This window comes from Microtus oregoni, unplaced genomic scaffold, assembly GCF_018167655.1.
Source record: "Microtus oregoni isolate MIOR12 unplaced genomic scaffold, Mior012 000005F_ref0000423, whole genome shotgun sequence".
In the NCBI taxonomy this organism is placed as follows: domain Eukaryota; kingdom Metazoa; phylum Chordata; class Mammalia; order Rodentia; family Cricetidae; genus Microtus; species Microtus oregoni.
In genome coordinates, this window is record NW_024543064.1 from 35,145,334 (window position 1) to 35,169,109 (window position 23,776).

Genomic DNA, 23,776 nt, shown 5'->3' on the forward strand with positions numbered 1-23,776 from the left:
GAAGTACTGTTTCACTAGCTTTTCTCTATAGGTTTCATATCATGGAAACTATGTTCTGGACTAAATTGTGAATTAAAACAGAAATCTTTAAACTGTCTCAGAGATGATCATTTATTGTATACAGGCTATATTACAATTTGAACTGCACTAGAGAAGTAGCCAAAGGCACTATTTCCCAGAAGTTTCTAAACAAACAATTTTTACAATTAGGATTATATTGATAACTGAATAACTGTAAGGCATAAACACCATTTCTATTGTTGTTAAGCTTTGCAAAATTATGAGTTCTTTATTAAGATATATTCCATATCTATTCACATTTAAACTTTAGGAAAAAAATCACTCTTATCTATCTATCTATTCAATACATATCCTCAAAAGAATCAGAGGGCCATATCACAAATACAAGTTTGGTTTACAACAGATCAGAACCTACATTTCCAAATGCTACTTGTACTTTTATGCTTTCTGTGTCATAGTACAGCAACACCACCTTCACAGCGACTCGTGATCATGTTACCAATTTCTGTCCATGTATCTGAATGAGGGTTATAAACTTCAACTGAGTCCAAGGTACCTGGGGCCAAGAAATCATGGCTAGAAGAGCGGCCTCCAGAAACATACAGGAGACCATTGACTGCCACAACGCACATGCCTGCTCTGGGCACTTTCATTGAAGCAACTTCAACCCACTTTTCCTAGTAAAGTAAGAAAAGGATTAACATTAGTACTGTCACAAAATGATAAGAAAATCTTGAAATCATATATCCTAGTCGTTATATGTCTAAATTCAAACCAAGAAAATAAGTAAAAAGGCAGGGGATCCCAATGAGTTGGAGACCAGCCTGATCTGGACAGCAACTTTCCAGGCAGCCAACAATACATGGTGAGACTCTGTCTCAAAGAAGAATGTAATAGTAAGAAGAGAGGCTGGAGAGATGGATCATTAGTTAAGAGTACTTGCTACTTCCAGAGGACCTGAATTTAAATCTCAGCACTCATATCTGATGGCTCACTACCATCTATACCTCTAACTCCTGGGGGCTGATATCCTCATCTGACCTCTGCAGATATCTGAACACACATGGAAGCCACAGACACACACATATAAAAAAAAATAAACCTTAGCCGGGCGATGGTGGCGCACGCCTTTAATCCCAGCACTCGGGAGGCAGAGGCAGGCGGATCTCTGTGAGTTCGAGACCAGACTGGTCTACAGAGCTAGTTCCAGGACAGGCTCCAATGTTTGAAACCCTGTCTCAAAAAACAAGCAAACAAAAAAAAAACACACACAAAAAACTTTCTTTAAAAGGAAAGGAATATGCTAAAAGAAGAGATTGTGTATGGACAGCAGTAAACCACCATGCAGGTGCTGGAAACTGACCCTAGGTCACCCCCCTGCAAGAGCAGCCAAGGCTCTTCACCACTGAACAATCTTTACAGTCCCCACCCCACACCAAAATTTAAAAAATAAAATGAAGATTTATAATCTGTCATCTCAATTTCTCATTTAATGATTTAGAAAAAGGCAAAAACCCAAAATACACAAGAAAAAAAAGGTAAAAATGAAATAATTCAATAGAAAATGAACAGCAACTAAAAGAAAATTAAAAATAGTGATATTTAAAATTGGTTCTTTTAAAAGAGTAAGAAAGATTGGCAGTGGTGGTGCACACCTTTAATCCCAGCACTTGAGGGGCAGAGGCAGGCAGAATTCAAGGTCAGCTTGGTTCCAGGTAGGTTGCTTACACAGAGAAACCCAGTCTCGAAAAACCGAGAGAGGAAAGAGAGAAAGAGAGATAAGTTGATAAATGATCAAAATAACGAGTGAAAGAGAACACATCACTACAGATCTAACAGGTACTGAAAGAAAACAAGACATTAAACATTTGAAATCATCCAACCTACCTCTTCAAAGGAGTACTTTTCTACAGTGTGAAGAGCGTCCTGTGTCTCATTCCACCCTCCAATAGAATAGATGCAGTCATTGAGCGCTGCCACCCCGAGATATGCTCTTCTGGTCCCCATAGGAGGAAGTGGAGACCAACGCTTAGAAAGAGGATCATAAACTTCAAAAGAACGAAGCTCCAGTCCCTCATTGCTGATTCCTCCAATAACATAAATTAAACCTGAAAAACGGAAGATTTGGGCTCAGTTTCTATTCAAAAGATAAAGGCCGCCGGGTGGTGGTGGCGCACGCCTTTAATCCCAGCACTCGGGAGGCAGAGGCAGGCGGATCCCTGTGAGTTCCAGGTCACCCTGGTCTACAAGAGCTAGTTCCAGGACAGGCTCCAAAACCACAGAGAAACCCTGTCTCGAAAAACCAAAAAAAAAAAAAAAAAAAAAGATAAAGGCCAACCATGGTGGCAATGCCTTTGGTCCCAGCACTCAAGAGGCAGAGTCAGTCACATCTCTCTGAGTTCAAGGCCAACCTGGTCTACATAGTGAGTTCCAAGACATCAGCTATAGCTACATAGTGAGACCCTGTCTTTAAAAAAATAAAACAAACAAACAAACTGATTTTGGTACTTTCTCTCTACTTTGGAAAAATAACTTAGATCTTGTTTTGAGAGAAAATGACAATAATGGAATACACTCAAATATATATTTTACTAAATGACTACTTCTAAATAACTGATTTTTCCTATTTTTTAATAAAACACACAAAAAATTGTGTGTTTGTCTATGGATCCTAAACCAAAGATGGTACAAAACCAATTTGGATTCTTACTAATGGCTACAATGTTGTTAGAATAATAATTTAAGATGTGTAGCATTTGTCTATGCTGTGGAATATTTGTTTCATGATACAAAGATGTGTTGCACTATTTAATGTTGTATTTGTTTAACACTATGAAGCTGTGTTACTTTGCCTGTCTAAAACACCTTGTTGGTCTAATAAAAAACTGAAGAGCCAATAGGAGAAAGATAGGTGGTACTGGCATGCAGAGAGAATAAACGGGAGAAAAAAAATCTGGGAAGAAAAGATCAAGGAGTGAGAAAAGAAGGGGCCAGCCACTCAGCTACACAGCCAGTCATGGAGTAAGAAGTAAAGAAAGGTATACAGGGTGAAGGTAAAAGCCCAGAGTCTGAAGATAGACAGGATAATTTAAGGTAAAAGCTGGCTAGAAACAAGCCAAGCGAGTTGTGAGCCTGCCACAGAAGAAGCAAGATGTGACTGCCTCACTAAAAAAGATACTGAGCCATGTGGCTAACATAGATAAGAATAATGGGCTAATTTAAGTTGTAAGAGTTAATAAGAAGCCTGAGATACTATGCCAATCAGTTTATAACTAATGTTAAAAAAAAAAAAGAAAGAAACAAGCCAAGCTAAGGCTGGGCATTCATAAGAAAATAATAAACCTCCATATGTATTTATTTGGGAACTTAGTGGCACACCCCCAAAACGCAAAGAGCCAAAGAGTAAAAATAAAACAACAACAACAACAAAAAAAAAACCCACAAAATTTTGGCTTCCAACGTGGTTCCATATTTCCATGTAGAATCAGAGGAAACTGAAAAATAAAAGAAAAGGAAAAAGGGTGTGGCTCCTTTAAGAGGTGCTGCTGTTCAGTTGGCAGGGCAAGCTAAGTAAAAAAATGCTTGTGGCAGCACAGGTACCAGCTTCCTACAGCTAGGAAGGTTGAATGCAGTGTCTAGTCATGCACCTCCAACCCACATGCAAATTTTAGTCTTGGCGCTCACAAAATGAATAGGCAGGCAGAGCCAGTTGGTACAGCAGCATAGAGGACGCAGGTGTAGGTTGGCAGCTTAAAGTTTTTGACTGGATTAGAAAAAAAAAAAAAGGCTAGAAGGTACACAGTAAAGAAGTCCAGACAGAAAAATCTCTAAGTAGATTCCGGTATGTTTTACAGTGTGTGTAGGCTTAAGAAACAAAGACAGAAAAGGGGTATGGATAGTATAGAAAGACATAAATAGCTTGAAAATAAAATAGTGTTTAAAAGAGAGAGTAAAAAAGCCATGTGAGATGAGAAATAAATAGGGAGGCTGAATCCTCTGTTATTGTACTGATTTTGATGCATTTCTTTGGAGAAGCAGTTTTACTTTTGTTTCCAAAAGAAACAAGAGGCTGTGAATTAGTTCCAGGTTAATATGGATCAGGTTTAATAAAGGGAGACCTCCTGAAACTTGACAGGTGATAACTATCAAGAAAGGTTCTGGCTGGTCTTCCTAGGCCTTAGCCATTATCTCACATTTTCTCAGGGCCTCTAAAGATGCCTCCATCCATAGCCAACAGGAAACAGTGTCGAGAAAACCATGTCTACATCCCAAGAGGAGGGTTGTGGGAGGATTTTGGTTATTATTTAGTGGGTCATAGATATTTGTTATATTTAGGGGAATATAAGAATACAAGATAAAGGGGCTGGAGAGATGGCTCAGAGGTTAAGAGCACTGGCTGCTCTTCCAGAGGTCATGAGTTCAATTCCCAGCAACCACATGGAGGCTCACAACCATCTGTAATGAGATCTGGCGCCCTCCTCTGGCACGTGGGCATACATGGAGGCAGAATGTTGTATGCATAATAAATAAATAAATCTTAAAAAAAATACAAGATAAAGGCAGGGTGGTGGTGGTGCACGCCTTTAATTCCGGCACTCAGGAGGCAGAGGCAGGCGGATCTCTGTGAGTTCGAGGCCAGCCTGGGCTACAAGAGCTAGTTCCAGGACAGGAACCAAAAGCAAGCTACGGAGAAACCCTGTCTCAAAAATCCAAAAAAAAAAAAAAAAAAGAATACAAGATAAAAAGACAACTATTAATCACAACTATTAATCTCAGATATTTTGCTTTGGCTTTTTGAGACAGGATTTCTCTGTACCTTTGGAGCCTGTCTTGGAACTAGCTCTTGTAGACCAGGTTGGCCTCGAACTCACAGAGATCCACATGCCTCTGCCTCCCAAGTGCTGGGATTAAAGGCGTGTGCCACCACTGCCCAGCGGATTTCACTTTAATAAGCATGTTTGGATTTAAAGGAGGAGAGCCACACTCCAACTCCAAAGCCAGCTTTAGTCTTTAACTGGACTAGGACCACAGAAAGACCATTTGTGTCATATGTCTATAGAGAACAGCAGAAACAAACATTTGGGAAGATTTATGAAATTCTATCCTGTTGGAAATGTGATATAACAATAGGCCAATTTACTTTTTCTTGAGACAATTTTTCTGGATGATTTGTCCCATTTCTTTAGATGTCTCATTTGTCCAGTAACCTTTGGATTCCTTAGCTGGATGCCTTTATTCTCCTGAAAAGACAGAAAAAAACCCTTCCCAACCCTAATTTTGGGGCTATACACTTTTGGCAAGTTATACCTGATCAAATGAAAAGCATTTGTTAGTATTATAGGTTAGTTTAGATTAGACGGTCATGCTGTTTGATGAACTATCATCTCTTTTAATTAAGGTGTTTCTTGGTCAAATCAAATCTTTATCAATTTTGATGGTATCCATAGCTTTTCTTCTCCCGGACAAACAAAAGCAAAACCCCTTTCTTAATTAACACATTTACTGGTTTCCATTTTGAGGTCAGTACATCTTTAAAGTATACCAGCTGATTTAATTCTGTAGTTTTTTTCTATTATCCAATGTCTTTCCACAGCTGTTGTTCCTTTCTCTTTAGAATTTAGAAATTCAAAGTTAATAAAGCATTATGCAATATATTTCTGGGGGGTCTTTATTATCCCTTTCTGTTTATTTAACACTATTTATTTAACTTTAAAATTTGATGTGATCTTTCTATAACTCCCTGCCCTGTAGGATTGTGTGGTATACCTGTAATATTTTTTATATTATAATAAGCAAAAAATTGCTTCATTTTCTTAGAGACATATGTTGGAACACTGTCTTTATTTGTGCAGGTTTACATACCCATGATGGCCATAACTTCTAGCAAATGTATGATTACTGATTCAGCCTTTTCTGAACTCAAAGTAGTTTCCCATTGATAATCTAAATAGATATCAATGGTGTGGTATACATATTTTAGTTTTCCAAATTCTACAAAACGGAACACATTAAGATGCCAGATTTCATTTCTTTGAGTACCCTTTGGGTTTCTTCTTGCAGGTAGTGGTGTCTGGTTGTGCAAAGAACAAGTAGGACATTTCCTTATACTCTCCTTAGCGTGTTGCCATTTGATGGAAAAAATTTTTTAAACCTTTGTTATTGATATGATATTTTTTGGTTTTATTAAATATTTATTATGTATACAATATTCTGTCAGTGTGTGTGCCTGCAGGCCAGAAGAGGGCACCAGACCTCATTACAGAAGGTTGTGAGCCACCATGTGGATGCTGGGAATTGAACTCAGGACCTTTGCAAGAGCAGACAGTACTCTCAACCACTGAGCCATCTCTCCAGCCCTGACATGATGTTTATTATGAAATTCTAAGGTCTTCAGCACACGTCCAATCAATAATTGATTGATTCTGCATTACCTTGTGCTAGAGGGTCTGGCAGACAAGTATGGGATAGGATGCATTATGTAAATGGTATGATGCCTGTTCCTGATTATATCCTGTAACTGAATAAATAATGAAGTCAATTCTGTATCATCTGGTATAAATTCAGTGGTTCCAATATGCAAAACAACTCTGCATATTGCGAATTGGTAACTGTGTTGAGAAGTTCTTTAAACTCCCTTAGCACCATGAGAATAGCATATAATTCTGACTTTTGTACAGAATCAAAAGGGCTTTGTTCTACTTTACTTAAAGATTCTTTTTTGTGCCGGGCGATGGTGGCGCACGCCTTTAATCCCAGCACTCGGGAGGCAGAGGTGGGCGGATCTCTGTGAGTTCGAGACCAGCCTGGTCTAGAGAGCTAGTTCCAGGACAGGCTCCAAAGCCACAGAGAAACCCTGTCTCGAAAAACCAAAAAAAAAAAAAAAAAAAAAAAGATTCTTTTTTGTAACCTGACTTTCCTGACTTATTTGCATCAATATAGATTGTAGGAGCTCCAATTATTGGTATGTCCCAGAAAGTGCAAGGAAGAATCCAGTTAGTTTTCTTTATAAGTTGAATTTCTTACTTTTTGAGAGATTAGTTGTTGCTAATCTCTCCCCAAAAATTACTATAAGACCTTTTCTAGGGTTCACTTTCTACTCATTATTTGTCAATTTCACCATTATTTAAAGGTACTATAATTTCTGCTGGGCCAATTTCTGCTACTTGACAAAGTCTCAATTTTCCTTTTAGAATTAACTCAAAGACCTTTTCTGCATAAGTTTTTAATTTTTTTTTACTTGGTTTATGTGGCAAAAAGATCCATTCTAAGATAACATCTTCCCTTTGCATTAAAATTCCTGTAGAGGAATGTTTGGAGGGTAATATGACCAGAGTGCAGTTAAGATTCAGATTCACATAGATCTACATGTGCCTTATGTAATTTTTCTTCAACCAAAGTCAGTTCTCTCTCAGCTGATAATTCCCTGGAACAATTTAAATCCTTGTCACCATCTAAGGTTTTGTTCAAATTAATCAGATCATCAGGATCTATCCCAATCGTCAGCCACTGATGAGAAATGTCTTCTAGCAATCTTTGGAAGTCATTCAGATGACTACAATCTATACCTCCTAATTTGCTCCTTTTGGGGTGTAATTTTTTGTAAACCTATTTTATAACCTAAATAATTAATAGAATCTCCTTTTTGAATTTTTTTCAGGAGTAATTTGTAATCCCCAACAAGATAAAATTTCCTTTACTTCTTCAAACATTTTTTTCTAAAGTATATATATTTGAATTAGATAAAAAAATGTTGTCCATGTAATGGTAAGCTATAGATTCAGGAAATTGCTTATATATCATTCCCAAAGGCTGACTTACAAAATACTAGCACAGAGTGAGGCTATTTAACATTTCCTGTGGGAGAACCTTCCATTGGTATCTTTTAGCAGGCTCAGAATTATTATAAGCAAGCACTGTGAAGGCAAATTTTTTTGTCTTTTTCTTGTATAGATATAGTGAAGAAACAATCTTTTAAACTATAAGTGTCCATCCTTTGGGCAATAAAGAAGGCAAAGGAATGCCAGACAGTAGACAGCCCATTGACTGAATCACCTTGTAAAGAGTTCTTTGGCCGGGCAGTGGTGGCACATGCCTTTAATCCCAGCACTTGGGAGGCAGAAGCAGGTGGATCTTTGTGAGTTCGAGGTCAGCCTGGTCTACAAGAGCTAGTTCCAGGACAGGAACCAAAAAACTACAGAGAAACCCTGTCTCAAAAATACAAAAAAAAAAAAAAAAAGAGTTCTTTGATCTTCATTTTCCAGATTTCTTTTTAACAAAAAATACAGAAGAATTCCAAGGGTTGGTTGATTCTTCAATATGCGAGCATCTAGTTGCTCCTGTATCAGCTGTTCTAAAGCCTGCAATTTCCCTATTGTTAAAGGTCACTGCTCAACCCATACAGGTTTGTCTGTCAACCATTTTAAAGGTTGGGCTGTTGGTGCCTTTGAAATATCAGCAGCTGTTGTGCAGTTTTTGTTGTACAAACTGAATAGTTGGTGACAGTTCTTTATAATATCTTATAATATTTTTCCCAGAAACATACATTAATTTATGGTTTGATTCTAAGATTGGGGGAATGTTAATCTGAGTATTCCATTGCTGTAACAAATCATGCCCCCACAAATTCATTGTTATGTTAGCTACATACAGTTTTATTATTCCTCTCTGTTCTTCTGGTCCTATACATTCAAGCCATCTTGTACTCTGCTTTACCTGAGATAAAGTTCCAGTCCCTAAAAACTGAACATTTACATCCTAAAGAGACCAATTTGGATGCCAAGATTCTGATGGAATTATTATTATATCTGCACCTGTGTCTAACAGACTTCAATAACATGTCATTTATTCATATTTTAAATTTTGGTCTTTGTTCATTTAGAGAAGTTTGCTAAAATACTCCCTTTATGGTTTCTCCTGAATTTTTTGTTATTTCTTCTATAGTTGTTCTATTATCCAGAGCACTATGGTTTCTTACAATAGATATTAGGTTTTTTTATGGAAAGGAGTTTACTTTATGATGGCAGGAAATGACTGAACTGGATTAGGCATAGGAGCCTGCGAGAGGCTGCTCATGGAGTTTCCTGATGACAAAGGATTACCATGAATATTCCTCCTTGACCTACATTCATTAGTCCAATGCCTACCTTTGCCACATCTTCTGCATAATCCAGAAGGGAGGGGTGTTCTGAATAGATTATTCCTAGAAAAAAATTGTTTCTAGGAATGCCCTATCTACAATCCCTTTTAAGGTGACCTTGTTTGCCACATTTATAACATTTGATATTTCATTTTTTTCCTCAAACCTCTGGAAACTATCTCTCCTATTCATGCATCATCATGTCCATGAGATTCAATATTAATTATATCTCAAAACCATTCCTCCAAAGGTGCTGACCTTGCCTTTAATAGCCTAATTATCCTTTTGCATAGAGAACTGGCAATTTCAAAAGTCAGAGATTTAATTATGATTTGTCTAGTTTCTGAATTTGGTATCATTCTATTTACTGCTGAAGTCAATCTTCGTAAGAAACCGGTAAAGGCTTCTTTGGACCTGTATAACTTTAGTAAATCACTCAATTTTCTTTCCTATTTCTCCAATTGTGTCCCAAGCATTCAAAGCTGCTGCATGGCATAAATTCAGGGTGTGGTCATCATATACAGCCTGCCTTTCTATAATAGCGTAGTCTCTTTCTCCATGAATTTGATCTTGGGAAATATCCCTATCTTTAGCTTTACTCTGTTGTTCAATAATCTTAGCCTCTTATCTGAACCAGGTACTCCACTGTAATTGTGGACCAGGCTCTAAAACATCTTTTCCATATCTATTTAGTCGTTAGGAATAACTCTATTACAAACTGACCCCAAGTCATTTTCTTCACCAAAGGTGAATGCATGCCATGTGAGACTATTGCTTCCTAGAATATCCTTAAATCTAATGCTGGCACAGGAGTCTAATTAGCTGTGATAGAGCCATTGCCATTTGGCAATTCCTGTAAGCTTACTGGATATATTAAGGTTGGTTGTCTGAAGACGTTAGGCTGATTCTCTCTATTCTTATAATGCAATGCTAAAATTGGCTCTCTGTTAAATTAGATTTGAATATCTATGATTTGTTTTATTAGGTTTTTCTGTATCTTAGCACTCGATTAGCTAACTTTTTTAGTGATAAGAAAAAAATGATAAAGCTGATAATGTTTATAATTGATATTACATAAATCCCATCTAAATTAGATATCCTCTCATTTAATCATTCCATTTTTAATCTGTCTAGCATATCATCATACAGAGACCCAAATCCCTTCATTATAATGGTTTTTCCCATTTTTTTAATGTGGTTTAAAAAAAAAAAACCTCTCTCTTTTAACTAATTCCTCCCTTTAAGAATTCCCAAGTGTCTTACCAAATCTACTAAGGATGTTGATGAAGATGTGAGGTTTATTGCTGCTGTGTAGAAAGTCCTGACTAGATTTCAAGGCAGCTACTTAGTTTGGCAGGAGATCAAGAAGGAGTTAAGGGAGAGCCAGCAATGCATGGTGGAGAGAGGGAGAAAGAGAGAGAGAGGGAGAAAAAGAGAGAGAGGGAGGGAGGGGAGGAGAGAGAGAGCTGGTTGTCTGAAAAACCACACAGGGGACTGAGAGGTTTGGGGAATAAAAGAAAAAAAAGTCCTGGTCAGGTAGGGCTGGAGTCCCAAGTGCAGCCGGGGGGGGGGGGCACATGCAGTTCAGCCTGTGCCACTGGCTAAAAAGCATCAGGCAAATGGCTTTTTCATGAGTTCATACCCCAAACATTGAGCTCCAAATGTAGCATGAATAATAAAACCCCAGAGACAGACATTAGAGTTCAATCTGAAGATAAGAAAAGCAAAACATCCAAGCCACTAGAGAGCACTTGCCTCTAAGAAACCCTCAAACTGAGATAGAACTGTCTCATCCCACCTTATATTCATTCCTCTCTAGTGCTGGTATTAAAGGCATGTGACTCCCTAGGGAAAAGATCCCCAAAGAAGAAAAAAAAAAAACCAATTACAGCCCACCATGTGGGTCCTGGGTATCAAACTCAGGTTGTTAGGCTTGTCAGCAGGCATATTTACCCACTAAGCCATTTCTCTAGCACCTATCTGAAGGTTTTTTTTTTGGAACAGGGTTTGTCTGTGTAGACAGGCTGGCCTCCAACTCACAGAGATCCACCCGCTTCTACCTCCCAAGTATTGGACTTAAAGGCATGCACCATCATACCCATTCTCTATCTGAAGTTTTAACCTAGTTTTCTTCATTACAGCAACATTATTTTAGCAATACAGAAACAAAATGTCAGTAATATAAGAAGTAAAAGCCATAACTTCTATATTACTATTATTAACTAACTATATTAACTAACATTAATCCTTCAATAACATATCTTATAATATATTGTGAAAATAGGGCCTCAATTAGTTTTTTAATTTACACCTATTTAGTTAGTGTGCTCGTGTGTACCTGTGTGTGCATGCCATAGCCCAGGTGTGGAGCTCAGTAGACAATTTGCAGGAGGTGGTTTTCTCCTTCTACCATGTGGGTTCCAGTCAGACATTGTGGAAGCTCCATTAACTGCTGAGCCATCTTGTCCGCCCCTCAAACTATTTTTATACACAGAATTTTATACAAATATATATATATACACACACACACACATACAGAGATCTGCTTGCCTCTGCCCCCAAGTGCTGGGACTAAAGGTGTGCACCACCATGCCTGGCTCCACAAAACTATTTTTTTCTCATATTTTCTTTTGATTCTTTGGAAATTTCACAATATGCACTCCAATCCCACTCATTTAGCAGTCCTTCTAAGTCTGCCTCCCCCACAACATAAAAATATTTTCTACTTCTCCATATTCCCCTCCTCTCCATCACATATTCATTTGTTCTAGTGGCCTTGAGAGCTACAATGTATTAAGCAGTATATTCTTTTGCCCAAACAGCTTTATTTGCAAATGTTTATTGCAATGAATTGTTGGTCTAGTTGAAGACCATTAGCTTCTGGTACACCATCAACACTGGACCCTCACCGAAACTTCTTTTGGATATCTTGTTGTTGCCCTGAGTCATGGAGATCCTGTGGCTATGATTCTGCAGCTCGTGTCCCTTTGTACGCTCTAGCAGATCTTAGAGTAGATGGGGTGGACTAACTCAAAGCCTTGGATGTGAGCCTGGGTGGTAGATGAGGTAGTCAGTTCAGGCCTCCATCAGGACCAACTCCTCAGGGAAGGGTCAGGGCCAGCTCTCCCATGGTTCCTGGTGGTAACAAACCCTCAGACATCAACACAGACCAAGGAAGGATGATAGGGCCATGGACCCAGCCCTTGATGCAGCTCAGGCCTGGAAATCACCATGGCCATGACTGGCAGCATAGGTCATTCAGATTAGTATGCCCCCAGTGGCAACATGGCCCTTGGACGTCAATATGGCCTCAGGCCAAGGCCACAGGTATGTGTAGGCCTTCTCAGGTAACGTGGGTCATGAACACCAACACAGATCCCAGCTGAGGTTGGGGCTATAGACCTAGGCAAGGCCTTGGGCTGCTGCAGCACAGGTCAGACGTGACTGGACCCCAAGTGGTAGCATCAGCCACCCAGAGTAGCCTGTTCCTCACCACCTTGGTGTCTTCAGTTTTGCTTTTCTCCGCATTGGACAACCCACTCTGATTCTCCTTCTCTTCCATTTACCAACTACATGCCTGTTGATCATAGCAGTGCTACCCGCCCATGGCCTGGATGACAGGCTGGCCTGGCTCAAAACTATTTTATTTTATTTTATGGGGGAGGGGGCATTCTCTGTCTTGCTTTGTTGCCTGTCCTGGAACTAGCTCTTGTAGACCAGGTTGGCCTCAAACTCAGAGATCTGCCTGCCTCTGCCTTCCAAGTGCTGGGATAAAAGGCATGGGCCACCACAGCCCAGCCCAAATCTATTTTTTAACATGACTTCCGTATTTTCAAAATTATTATACTAATCAAGGTCAATTCTAAGCCAACACACACATACATACATATATACCAAATGTAAATGCTGAATGTAACTGAACAGAAAAAGTATCTTATAAAGGCATTACCTTGCATTTCACAGCACCCAAAATAGTAGCGAGGCACAGCCATGTTGCCAACAACTTCCCATTTATTTTCATCAGGATCAAATCGTTCAATGGTGTTGCCAATCTCAGCTCCAACCCACCCACCTGGAACAAAACAAAAAATAATCATTTCTGAGATAAAAAAATTTTATTTATGACAAAGATTTTAGACACCACCTAATCCAACTATTTCATATTACAGATAAGTCCACAGAAACCAGAGTGATCTATCTATCCAAACTGACATGAAAAATCAGGATGTAATCATAAGTAAAGTTCAGATTTGCTCATTACAGAGTATAACAAACAGAAAAATTTAGTATAGTATGAGAAACATGAATTTTCCAAAATTTTTTTTAAATTTTTGTAATTTTCACTACATAACCCTGGCTATTCTGGAACCCACAGAGACCTGCCTGCATCTGCCTCCAGAGTGCTAGGATTAAAGATATAAATAACAGCCAAGAGATGATGGCACACACTTTTAATCCCAGCATTTAGGAGGCAGAGGCAGAAGTATATATCTATGAGTTCAAGGCTAGCCTGATCTACAAAGGAAGTTGTAGGACAGTCAGTGCTATACAGAGAAATCGTGTCACCAAAAACCGTTAAAAAAAAAGATATGCACTAATACACCTGACCCCAAAACTATTTTTTCTTTTCTTTTGTTCTTTCATTCATTCTTTCCTTATTATTTTAACTTTAATTTTTTTTTTTAATACAAGGTCTCACCATGTAGCTCCAGCTGTCCTGGAACTCACTATGTAGACCAGACTGGCCTTAAACTCACAGAGATCTGCCTGTCTCTGCCTCCTGGGTGCTCGGTTCAGGCATGGTCTACCACACCCTGCTCACCCAAATTAGTTTTTTTTGTTTTTTTTTTTATTTAGTATACAATGTTCTGTCTGTATGCCTACAGGCCAGAAGAGGGCGCCAGACCTCATTACAGATGGTTGTGAGCCACCATGTGGTTGCTGGGAATTGAACTCAGGACCTTTGGAAGGGCAGGCAATGCTCTTAACCACTGAGCCATCTCTCCAGCCCCCCCAAATTAGTTTTTAACATGACTTCTATACCTTCAAAATTGTTAATACTTATGAAGGTCAATTCTAAGTCAAACCACAGTATATTGCTTATTTAGTATGAATTTAGAGACTTCAAAAAGGCTTCTCATTTTTCTAAATATTCTACAGGTTTGTTTGAGACAGGGTATCACTGTGTACCCCTCGCTGCCTAGAGCTCACTATATATACCAGGCTGGCCTTGAACGCAGAGAGATCTGCCTGCCTCTGCGCCATTTATTTTTGTGTTGTGCTTATTTTTTAAGTTAATTTTTTATTATTTGTTAGCTATTATTATTTTTTGGGGGGGGGGTTGAGACAGGGTTTCTCTGTGGTTTTGGAGCCTGTCCTGAAACTAGCTCTTGTAGACCAGGCTGGTCTCGAACTCACAGAGATCCACCTGCCTCTGCCTCTCAAGTGCTGGGATTAAAGGCGTGCGCCACCACCGCCTGGCGTTAGTTATTATTTTATTTTTTGAAATTATATTTACATTATTTCTTCTTTCTCTTTCCTCCCTTCAAACTCTCCTATATACTCTTTCTTGATTTCTTTAAATTCATGGCCTCTTTATTAGTTATATATGTATATATATTCCTAAATATATAAGTACAACCTGTTAAATCTACATGTTACTTGTATGTATCTTTTCAAGGTTGACCATTTGGTATTGGGGAAGGTTATTTCTCCTCTCTCAGCATCTCTTGGTTGCCAGTAATTCTTTGTTAGAGTTGAGGCCCTGTGGGCTGCCCTGCATCCATGTTAGCACTTCTGCTGCTGCCCTTCTTCAGCTCATGTGTCAGCAGCCATTTGTGAGACATTACGGTGTATCCGACATTCCTAGAAGATAGTCTCAGCAACCTGACCTACACTCTTTCCATCCCCTCTTTGGCAATGACCCCTGAGCATTAGGTGCTAGTGTTTTGTATTTTGAGGGCGGTATTATGTATCTCAGGCTGGCCTGGAACTCGCTGTGTAGGGTGTTTGTAGTAATCCATGAGAGTGCCAGCTCCAGAGTAATGGTCCCTTCTCCATGTATCACAGCTAACATCTTAGTTATGGTTACAGCACTCAAGAAGAAGAAGCAAGAGAATGGCAAGTTCAGTGTTTCTAGGGCAGCCTGAGCTACAAAGTAAGATCCTGTCTTAAAAAACAAAACAAACAAACAAACAAAAACTTACAAAGCTAAAAAGATATACTTTTTTTCCCCCCCAAGACATGGTCTCACTACAGCCTGGAACTAACTACATAAACCAGGCTGGTCTTGAACTACCAGAGATACACCTTGACTCTTCCAGCCCTAAATCTAAATGCAAATTTCCTATGCCAGTAAGGAACGTCTCTAAAGTTGTAGTTGTTCTTAGATCAAACAGCATAATTACCCAAAGCATAGATAGCCCCGTAGCACACACATACTCCCAAGCCACAGCGGGGGTGATTCATTGAAGCAACAGTTGTCCATTGTTTAGTAACTGGGTCATAGCATTCAGTACAGTCAAAAATCATTGAATCCTTTTCACCTGATTAAAAAAGAAACAGACACACATCAGGTTTAGTGATGCTAAGAGAATAGAATTAGAATACAATATTCATCAGCATTAACATTCTCTGTTTTCAGAAATCAACCATTAGGTCTAATTTTAAAACAGCCATTAAAAGTCTTTGCCTATCAAGCAATATTTTTAATTCAAAACACTGCCATTTATTAAAGACCATTACTGTTGCGGAATACTATTTTCAGGTGTGTGACTTTTGTTTACACTGCATTTGTTGAACTCTGTGAAGCTGTGTTACTGTGCCTGTCTAAAACACCTGATGGTCTAATAAAGAGATGAATGGTCAATAGCAAGGCAGAAGCAAGGATAGGCGTGGCTGGCAGTCAGTATAAACCGAAGGAGAAATTAGGAAGAAGGGGAGGAAACTAGGGGCCAGCCACCAGGCCAGCCATGGAGTAAGGAGGAAAGTAAGATATACAGAAGCTAGAAAGATAAAAGTCCAGAGGCAAAATTTAGACGGGATAATTTAAGAAAAGTGGACAAGAAACAAACTAAGCTAAGGCCGGGCATTTATCACTAAGAATAAGCATTTGTGTAAGATTTATTTAGGAGCTGGGTAGTGGCCCCTCAAAAAGCAAAAATAGAAAAAAAACACAACAATTTATGGAACAAAGGCACAGAGTTTTCTAATTACTTCTAACTCTACCACTTAAACAATTCATGTAAACTTAAGGAAACAATTTTCATTTTAACACTCCCATTTCTTTTCAGGTAATAATTTAGGTTTACGATCTGGCACAATTTGATTTTAAAGTAATTATAATCCAAATGTAGCAACAACAAAATTAAAGAAACTATTTTTTTTTTTTTAGTATAAGTCCCATTTTATTTTTCCCAGGTGTCTTTTTCTTCTGTCTTTCTGAAGCCGCCTCTATGCAGGAGCTTTGGTGGAAGTCGTGGTGCAGCAGGCCTAGACAGTGGTGGGGGTGTTCAGTCCTTCCAGCTTCACAAGATCGATTCCTGACTACCTTGCTATGAATAGCACAGCTCATGCAGTAATGCAGCTTGACATAGAGTTTAGGAAGCACATAAACATAGAAACACTTCCTGCACCCATGTGTCTGACAGCAGCAGCCTCTGCACTGTTCCCAATGTCGGACTGCTTAACGGCCTTGTCCTGGGGCACACACTGGGCGCAGTTTGTGCAGTGAATGGACCGTACACAGCCACAGGCCTTTTTGGCAAGACCATCATTTCTTCTTCTTTTCGTCATCTTGGAGCCAAGACCCGAAAGAAGAAGAAACTATGTTCTTAAAATAGAATTTTAAAATACACTATACTTAATAGTTTAGGGTAGGTAGGAGAAAGTCATTTTCTTCCATAGTTTAAGTACTGGGATGTCTACACTCTGGTAAATAATCTGTACCTATGAACATGCAAGCAGCTAATAAAACCCAGTAGCAACCTCACACACACCAAAAGATTAAAGTAAGTGGGGTGTTGGGAGCAGTGAACCCCCAGATCCTGAATTTCTTGTAAACAACTTGTTTTCCTCTGCTCTGAGACAGCCTGCAGCTGCTCTGAGCACACATGAGACCCTCGGGAGTTCCTGATGGCAGGGGAGTGATTTCTGGTGGGTTTGGCTGGGGCGTGGCTATCCCTATATAAGCTGCCCCTGGACACAATAAAGGGGGCACTCTGGCTTCAAGGATGGCCCGTGTCTCTATCTGTGCGTCTTTGTGTGTTTCCATCTCCAGCCCCTTTCCCGGTTCACAAACTGTATGGTAGTGCATAGAGCGAAGACGGGCATGGTGCGCTACAGTGGGGGACTGGCTGGGAAGAAGGAATATGCTTAACATTCATCCATGAAGCCTTAGGTTCAATCTGCATAACACACACACACACGCATGCATGCACACATACATGCACACACATGAACACCATAAATCTAACCATAAATTAGAAAAGTACCAATTGACAAAATTTATATACTGAGATACTGGGGGCATGGTGGTGCGCTGCTTTATTCCCAATACTCAGGAGACAGAGGCAAAGGGATTTCTGTGACTTCAAAGACAGCCTATAGTGAGACCCTGTCTCAAAATAAAATTCTTAAAATGAACTAGATAAAATTCTAAAATAAGGAACATTTAGAAAAATGAAGGTGTATCATGTTCATAAACTGTTAGAGATAGAATGGGGACTGGAGGGTTGGCTCAGCATTTAAAAGCATGTGCTGCTTTTGCAGAAGACCAGGATTCAGTTCCCAGCACCCACATGATGGCTCCAAACCATCCATAATCCCATTCCAATGGATCAGTCCTCTTTTGACCTCCTCAGGCATTGCACATATATGGTGCACATATGTAAACAAAACACTCATATATACAAAATAACATAAATAAATCCTTTAAGAAATGTCAGCATAACTCCAATAGGGAGAAAAAGACCTTAAGCAGGGAGAAGGAAAAAAGCCATGAAGGGTAATGGAATACACATGAAATAAAAGCAAAAGGGAGGACTATTGGGGATGATGAGGATCAGCAAGAAGGAGAAGGAAGAGGACAGTAGGGGAAGAAGACAAATGCCATAATGAAACAGATGACTGTGGGTCAACCTAAAAACTCAATTGGAAAAAGTTTATGTAAAGATGATAACTATCCACAAACTAATATACATTTTTATTTTATTTTATTGGTTTTCTGAGACAAGGTTTCTCTAAATAACAGTCCTGGCTATCATGGAACTAGTTCTGTAGACCGAGCTGGCCTTGAACTCACAAAGATCTATCTGCTTCTGCCTCTTGAGTGCTGGGATTAAAGGCATGCACCACCACTGTCTTGCTCAATCCAATTATTAAAGTGTATTTAAAAGCAATTCCAAAACTGGTATAGCCACCCCTCCAAAAACTTAGTTTGTCACTGCTTTGAAAATTTCTTAAAGTTGAATTTTAATGTGTTATAATTTACATTTTATGATTTACCATGACATATATCAATTTAAATAAAAACATATGGAAATTGTGGGGAAAATTGACATAGAAGTATGTGGTGGTTTAAATAGGAATGGTCCCGATAGGCTCATATATTTGAATGCCTGGTCAATGGGAAGTGGCACTACTTGATAGGGATTAGGAGGTGTGGCCTTTTGGAGGAAGAAAGTCATGGGGGCGGGGCTTGGGGATTTCAAATGATCAAGCCAGGCCAGTGTCTCTCACAGTGGCCAGAGGAGACAGATCTCAGCATCTCCAGCACCATGTCTGCCTGTGTGCCCTCATGTGTCCCACCATGCTGATTATGGATTAAACCTCTGACAATGTAAGCCAGCCCCAATTAAATGCTTTCCTTTATAAGAATTGTCATGGCGGGCTGGAGAGATGGCTCAGCGGTTAAGAGCATTGCCTGCTCTTCCAAAGGTCCTGAGTTCAATTCCCAGCAACCACATGGTGGCTCACAACCATCTGTAATGGGGTCTGGTGCCCTCTTCTGGCCTGCAGGCATACACAGACAGAATATTGTATACATAATAAATAAATAATTAAAAAAAAAAAAAGAATTGTCATGGCCATTGTGTCTCTTCACAACAGTGAAACTCACTAAGACAAAGTACAACCAACCAAGAACAGTCAGACCTTAACAGAAAAGAATTATGAGAGAAAAACAACTCTGGCACATATTAATTTTTTTGATTTGTTTTCTTTAGGAGGGTAGGGGTGGAAATGTGTATATACATGAAGATAATAAGACAACTTGCATGGTTTGGTTGTCTCTGTCAACAATGTGGGTTACACAGTGTTACAGGTAGGGTTTCTATTGCTATAATAAAACACCATGACCATAAGCAACATGGGGAGGAAAAGGTCTATTTAGTTCATTTTACAGTTTGTAGTCCATCACTTAGGGAAGTCAGCACAGCAGCTCAAGGCAGGAACCTGGAGGCAGGAGTTGATGCAGAAGTCATGAGGGAATGTTGCTTATTGACTTGCTATTCATGGCTTGCTCAACCTGCTTTCTTATAGCACCCAGGATCACCTGCCCAGAGGTGGCACCAGCCACAGTATGATGGGTCCTCCCACATCACCCATCAATTAAGAAAATACCCAACAAGCTAGAGTGTAAGCCAACACAATGAGGGCATTTTCTCTACTGAGATTCTACTGGTGGTGCTAGCCTTTCATCCCAGCACTTAGGAGGCAGAGGCAGACAGAGCTCTGTGAGTTCAAGGCCAGCCTGGTCTACAGAGCAAGTTTCAAGACATGCTTCAAAGCTATACAGAGAAACCCTGTTTAAAAAAAACAAAACAAAACGAAAAGATTCTTTCTTCCCCAATGACTTTATCTTACGTCAAGTTGACTAAACATTAACCAGCACACAGAAAACTCAGGTCCTTAGGTGAGGTAGTAATCACCCTTATCTCGCAGGCCCTAAACTAAGATTGTTTTTAATAGAGCAAAAGTAATTAAGATTGGGACAGATAAAAAACTAAAGAAATATGACATTCCAGGAATGTCAAAGTTAGTACAGGACAACGGCGAGTAAGTCTTTTATGCCAGCCGTGATAACTGGTTATTTATGTAGAGAAAATAATCCTTTCCTTATTGCATACTATCCATAAAAATTCAATTTCAAATTTATTATATACATAAATGTAACAATAAAACAATAAAATTTTATTTAAAAAAAGGTATATAAGACCATGAGTTTTGAATAAACATTTCTTAAGATAGATGAACTTAAAAGCGGGAAAAAAATAGAAAGGATTACACTAAACATGAAAATATCTGTTTATCAGAAAAAGATCATGAAAAGAAGAAAAAATGTAGGGTAGAATGGTTGGCTCTAATCCTGCTGATAGAACTCTTGTCTGTCGCACTAAGCACTTGACTGGTCTGCACCATCATGTAACACCTTGACCCTAGCATTGGGAAGGTGGAGGCAGGTTCACCCGCAAGTACAAAAGGAGATTGAGGCAAGTCTGGAATACACAAGTCAGCCAAGGCTACATAGCAAGACCCTCTATGAAAAAAAAAAATTAAAGCAGTAGAGGGTTATCTCCAGCATACATCTGGACAGATAGAATTAACACAATAGGTTTAAGACTACCCACTTAGAGAGCTACTTGCAAAGTTGACCCCTGGAATCTGTTGGCTGGAATATGGAAATATGGCAGAAAGCCAGTGATATAAAAAATGTCCCAAAACAATGAGTGGCTGGCTGCTCCTAAACTGATTATAAACAGTATGATTTAGAAAGAAAAAGAAAAAAAGATAAACAGTATGATTTATGCTGAACACATGCTTTCCTTCTCTGCTCCTGAGATCCAGTATTTATTTGTTTATTTGTTATTTGTTTTTTTTTAAACAAGATCTATTTAGTCCTGGCTATCCTGGCTCTCTCTATGTAGACCAGGCCAGCCTCAAACTCCAGAGACCCTGCCTCTGCCTTCTTAGTGCTGGGATTAAAGGCGTGCACCACCATGCCCAGCCTATTTATTTAATTTTGTTGTTTCTTTGAAACAGGGTCTCTCTATGTAACCCTAGCTGTCCTGGAACTCACTAGGTAAGATGTGGTCTTAGATTTACCTGAGATCCAGTTTTTAGTGAGCATGTTTATTTCTTTTAATTGAAAGTGAGGGAAAAGTCCAGAAACTCTGAAAATTTTTCTTGAAAAACAAAAATATCATATATAAACCATGAAGTATATAATGAGAACTGGATTTTTCTATTTCTTTCTTTTTTCTTTGTTTGTTTTGAGACAGAGTTTCTCTGTGTAGCCCTGGCTGTAGACCAGGCTGGCAACAAGGCTGGCCTTCAACCCAGAGATCTGCTTCACACGTGCTGCGAATAAAAGCAAGCACCACTACACCCAGTCCTGGGTTTTTCTTTTAGATTTTATTTTCATTTTATATATATGGATGTTTTGCTTGTGTGAACATCTTGTACTACATGTGTTCAGTGTCTGCGGAGGCCAGAAGAAGGTGTCAGATCCTCTGGAACTGGAATTACAGGAGGTTATTAGCCACCAAGTGGATGCTAGGAACAGAACCTGGGTCCCCTGGAAGGGCAGCCAGTTCTCTTAGCTGCCGAGCCATCTCGCTGGCCCTTCCCTATTTTTTTTTTTTTTTTGAGCTGGGTTCCATGTAGGCTTGGCTGACCTCAAACTAGCTGTACTGCTAAGAATGACTTTGAACTTCTGACCTCCTACCTCAACCTCCTGATGTTGTGATTATAGTCAAGTACTACCATTTGTGATTTATTTGGGCCTCCTGCATGCTAAACAAGCATCATACCAACTGAGCTATATCTTCAGCCCCAAAACTGGAGTTTATTTTCAGCAGTAAACTGGGAGCTACTCTAGGGTTGAGAGTAGGATAACATGGGTGGTGGAGGCGCACACCTTTAATCCCAGCACTTGGGAAGCCGAGGCAGGAGAATCTCTGTGAGCAATACCAGCCTGATCTACAGAGTTAGTTCCAAGATAGCTAGGGCTACCCAGGGAAACCCTGCCTCAAACACAAACAACAACAAAAAGAGAATAGGGTAATAACATGATTAGATTCATAATGTAAGAGCAGACAGCAGATAAAAGCAAAAAAAAATCAAGAATAGGGTATTACAATGTTGAAGCAGATATACAGGCATAAATACCAATGACCTGGCTATAGACGTGGAAGACAACACAGATGATGACTGAAGTTTGCAGGGGCTTTAGCTCAGTGGTAGTGATCGTCTTACATACACGAGGGCCTAAGATCAATCATTCCGTACTGAAGGAACAAAAAAGGATGTTTAATTTTTTTTTTTCGGTTTTTCGAGACAGGGTTTCTCTGTGGTTTTGGAGCCTGTCCTGGAAGTAGCTCTTGTAGACCAGGCTGGTCTTGAACTCACAGAGATCCGCCTGCCTCTGCCTCCCGAGTGCTGGGATTAAAGACGTGCCCCACCACCGTCCGGCAAGGATGTTTAATGCTTTGTTCTGACCCTGTAAGCAAATCATTACCATCCAGAATATGGCAAATCATGGGAGGAAAATACAGATTTGAGAGACAATACAGGCATGTTAAATATGAAGTACATACTGGCATATAGGTCAAGTTCAAAGAGATGGTTATATTTTAAAAGTAAATAATTTTTCATTAAAAACACCTAATGAGTTCGAGGCCAGCCTGGTCTACAAGTGCTAGTTCCAGGACAGGCTCCAAAGCCACAGAGAACCCTGTCTCAGAAAACCAAAAAAGCAAAACAAAACAAACAAAAACACGTAATGAAGAGGGGGAGGAAACAAAAAATAGTTAAGATGATCAAAGTACATGTACAAAGTACATTGCCAAGTAGATTAATGAGAGAAATGGGATATTTTTATTGTTACCTCCAATAGCGTAGACCATCCCTCCCAAAACGGCTACTCCAAGTCCACATCGAGCCTGGTGGAGTGAAGATACAGTGGTCCAGTATTGACTAAACGTATCAAAGCGTTCTACACAGCTGAGGGCTCTGCTATCACTCCAACGGCCCCCCTGCAAGCGTGTATATCCACCTAAGCAGAAAATGAAAAAATACACAGCAAACCACTTATGCTCAATATGAAAACAGAAGTAATAAAAATATTCAGGCCCCTATATCTAAAGATTTATACAACTTAGAGCTTGTCACCTCTATAAAAATAGTACATAAAATGTGTAACTCTTAATTATGCCAAGTCCTGGCTTACACGCAATAAGAAAGTTAACCTCAGTGTTTTACCATATGATCTCAGTTATAATAGAAGGCTGTATAAAATATACATCTAGGCAATATTCTTCGTCTAATTATAAAGTCTCATTATGACTTTTATATGTCTCAACTAAAAAATTAAAAATAGGGGCGGTGGTGGCGCACGCCTTTAATCCCAGTACTTGGGAAGCAGAGGCTGGCGGATCTCTGTGAATTCGAGGTCAACCTGGTCTACAAGAGCTAGTTCCAGGACAGGCTCCAAACTTACAGAGAAACAGTGCCTTGAAAACCAAACAAACAAAAAAAACCAACCAAACAAAATTTAATTAATTCACTTATTTTAACTTTTTTTTAAAGATAGTATCATACTGTAGCCTAGGTTGACCCAGA

General features: G+C 39.3%; 1 protein-coding gene across 4 annotated transcripts in view; it reads right to left on the reverse strand.

Moving 5' to 3' along the window:
- Positions 1 to 23,776, reverse strand: part of LOC121448840 (intracisternal A particle-promoted polypeptide) — a 42,893-nt gene that overhangs the window by 2,974 nt on the left and 16,143 nt on the right. For 3 of the 4 annotated variants that reach the window (XM_041653092.1, XM_041653090.1, XM_041653088.1), the window contains 5 exons: positions 23,043 to 23,210; positions 15,565 to 15,702; positions 13,107 to 13,229; positions 1,909 to 2,129; positions 578 to 698 (listed from right to left, as the gene is read on the reverse strand). In XM_041653092.1, the coding sequence (XP_041509026.1) occupies positions 578 to 698; positions 1,909 to 2,129; positions 13,107 to 13,229; positions 15,565 to 15,702; positions 23,043 to 23,210 (771 nt within the window). Of the gene's footprint in view, positions 1 to 97; positions 699 to 1,908; positions 2,130 to 13,106; positions 13,230 to 15,564; positions 15,703 to 23,042; positions 23,211 to 23,776 lie in introns of those variants that run through there. The other variant, XM_041653091.1, reaches the window with a different exon arrangement.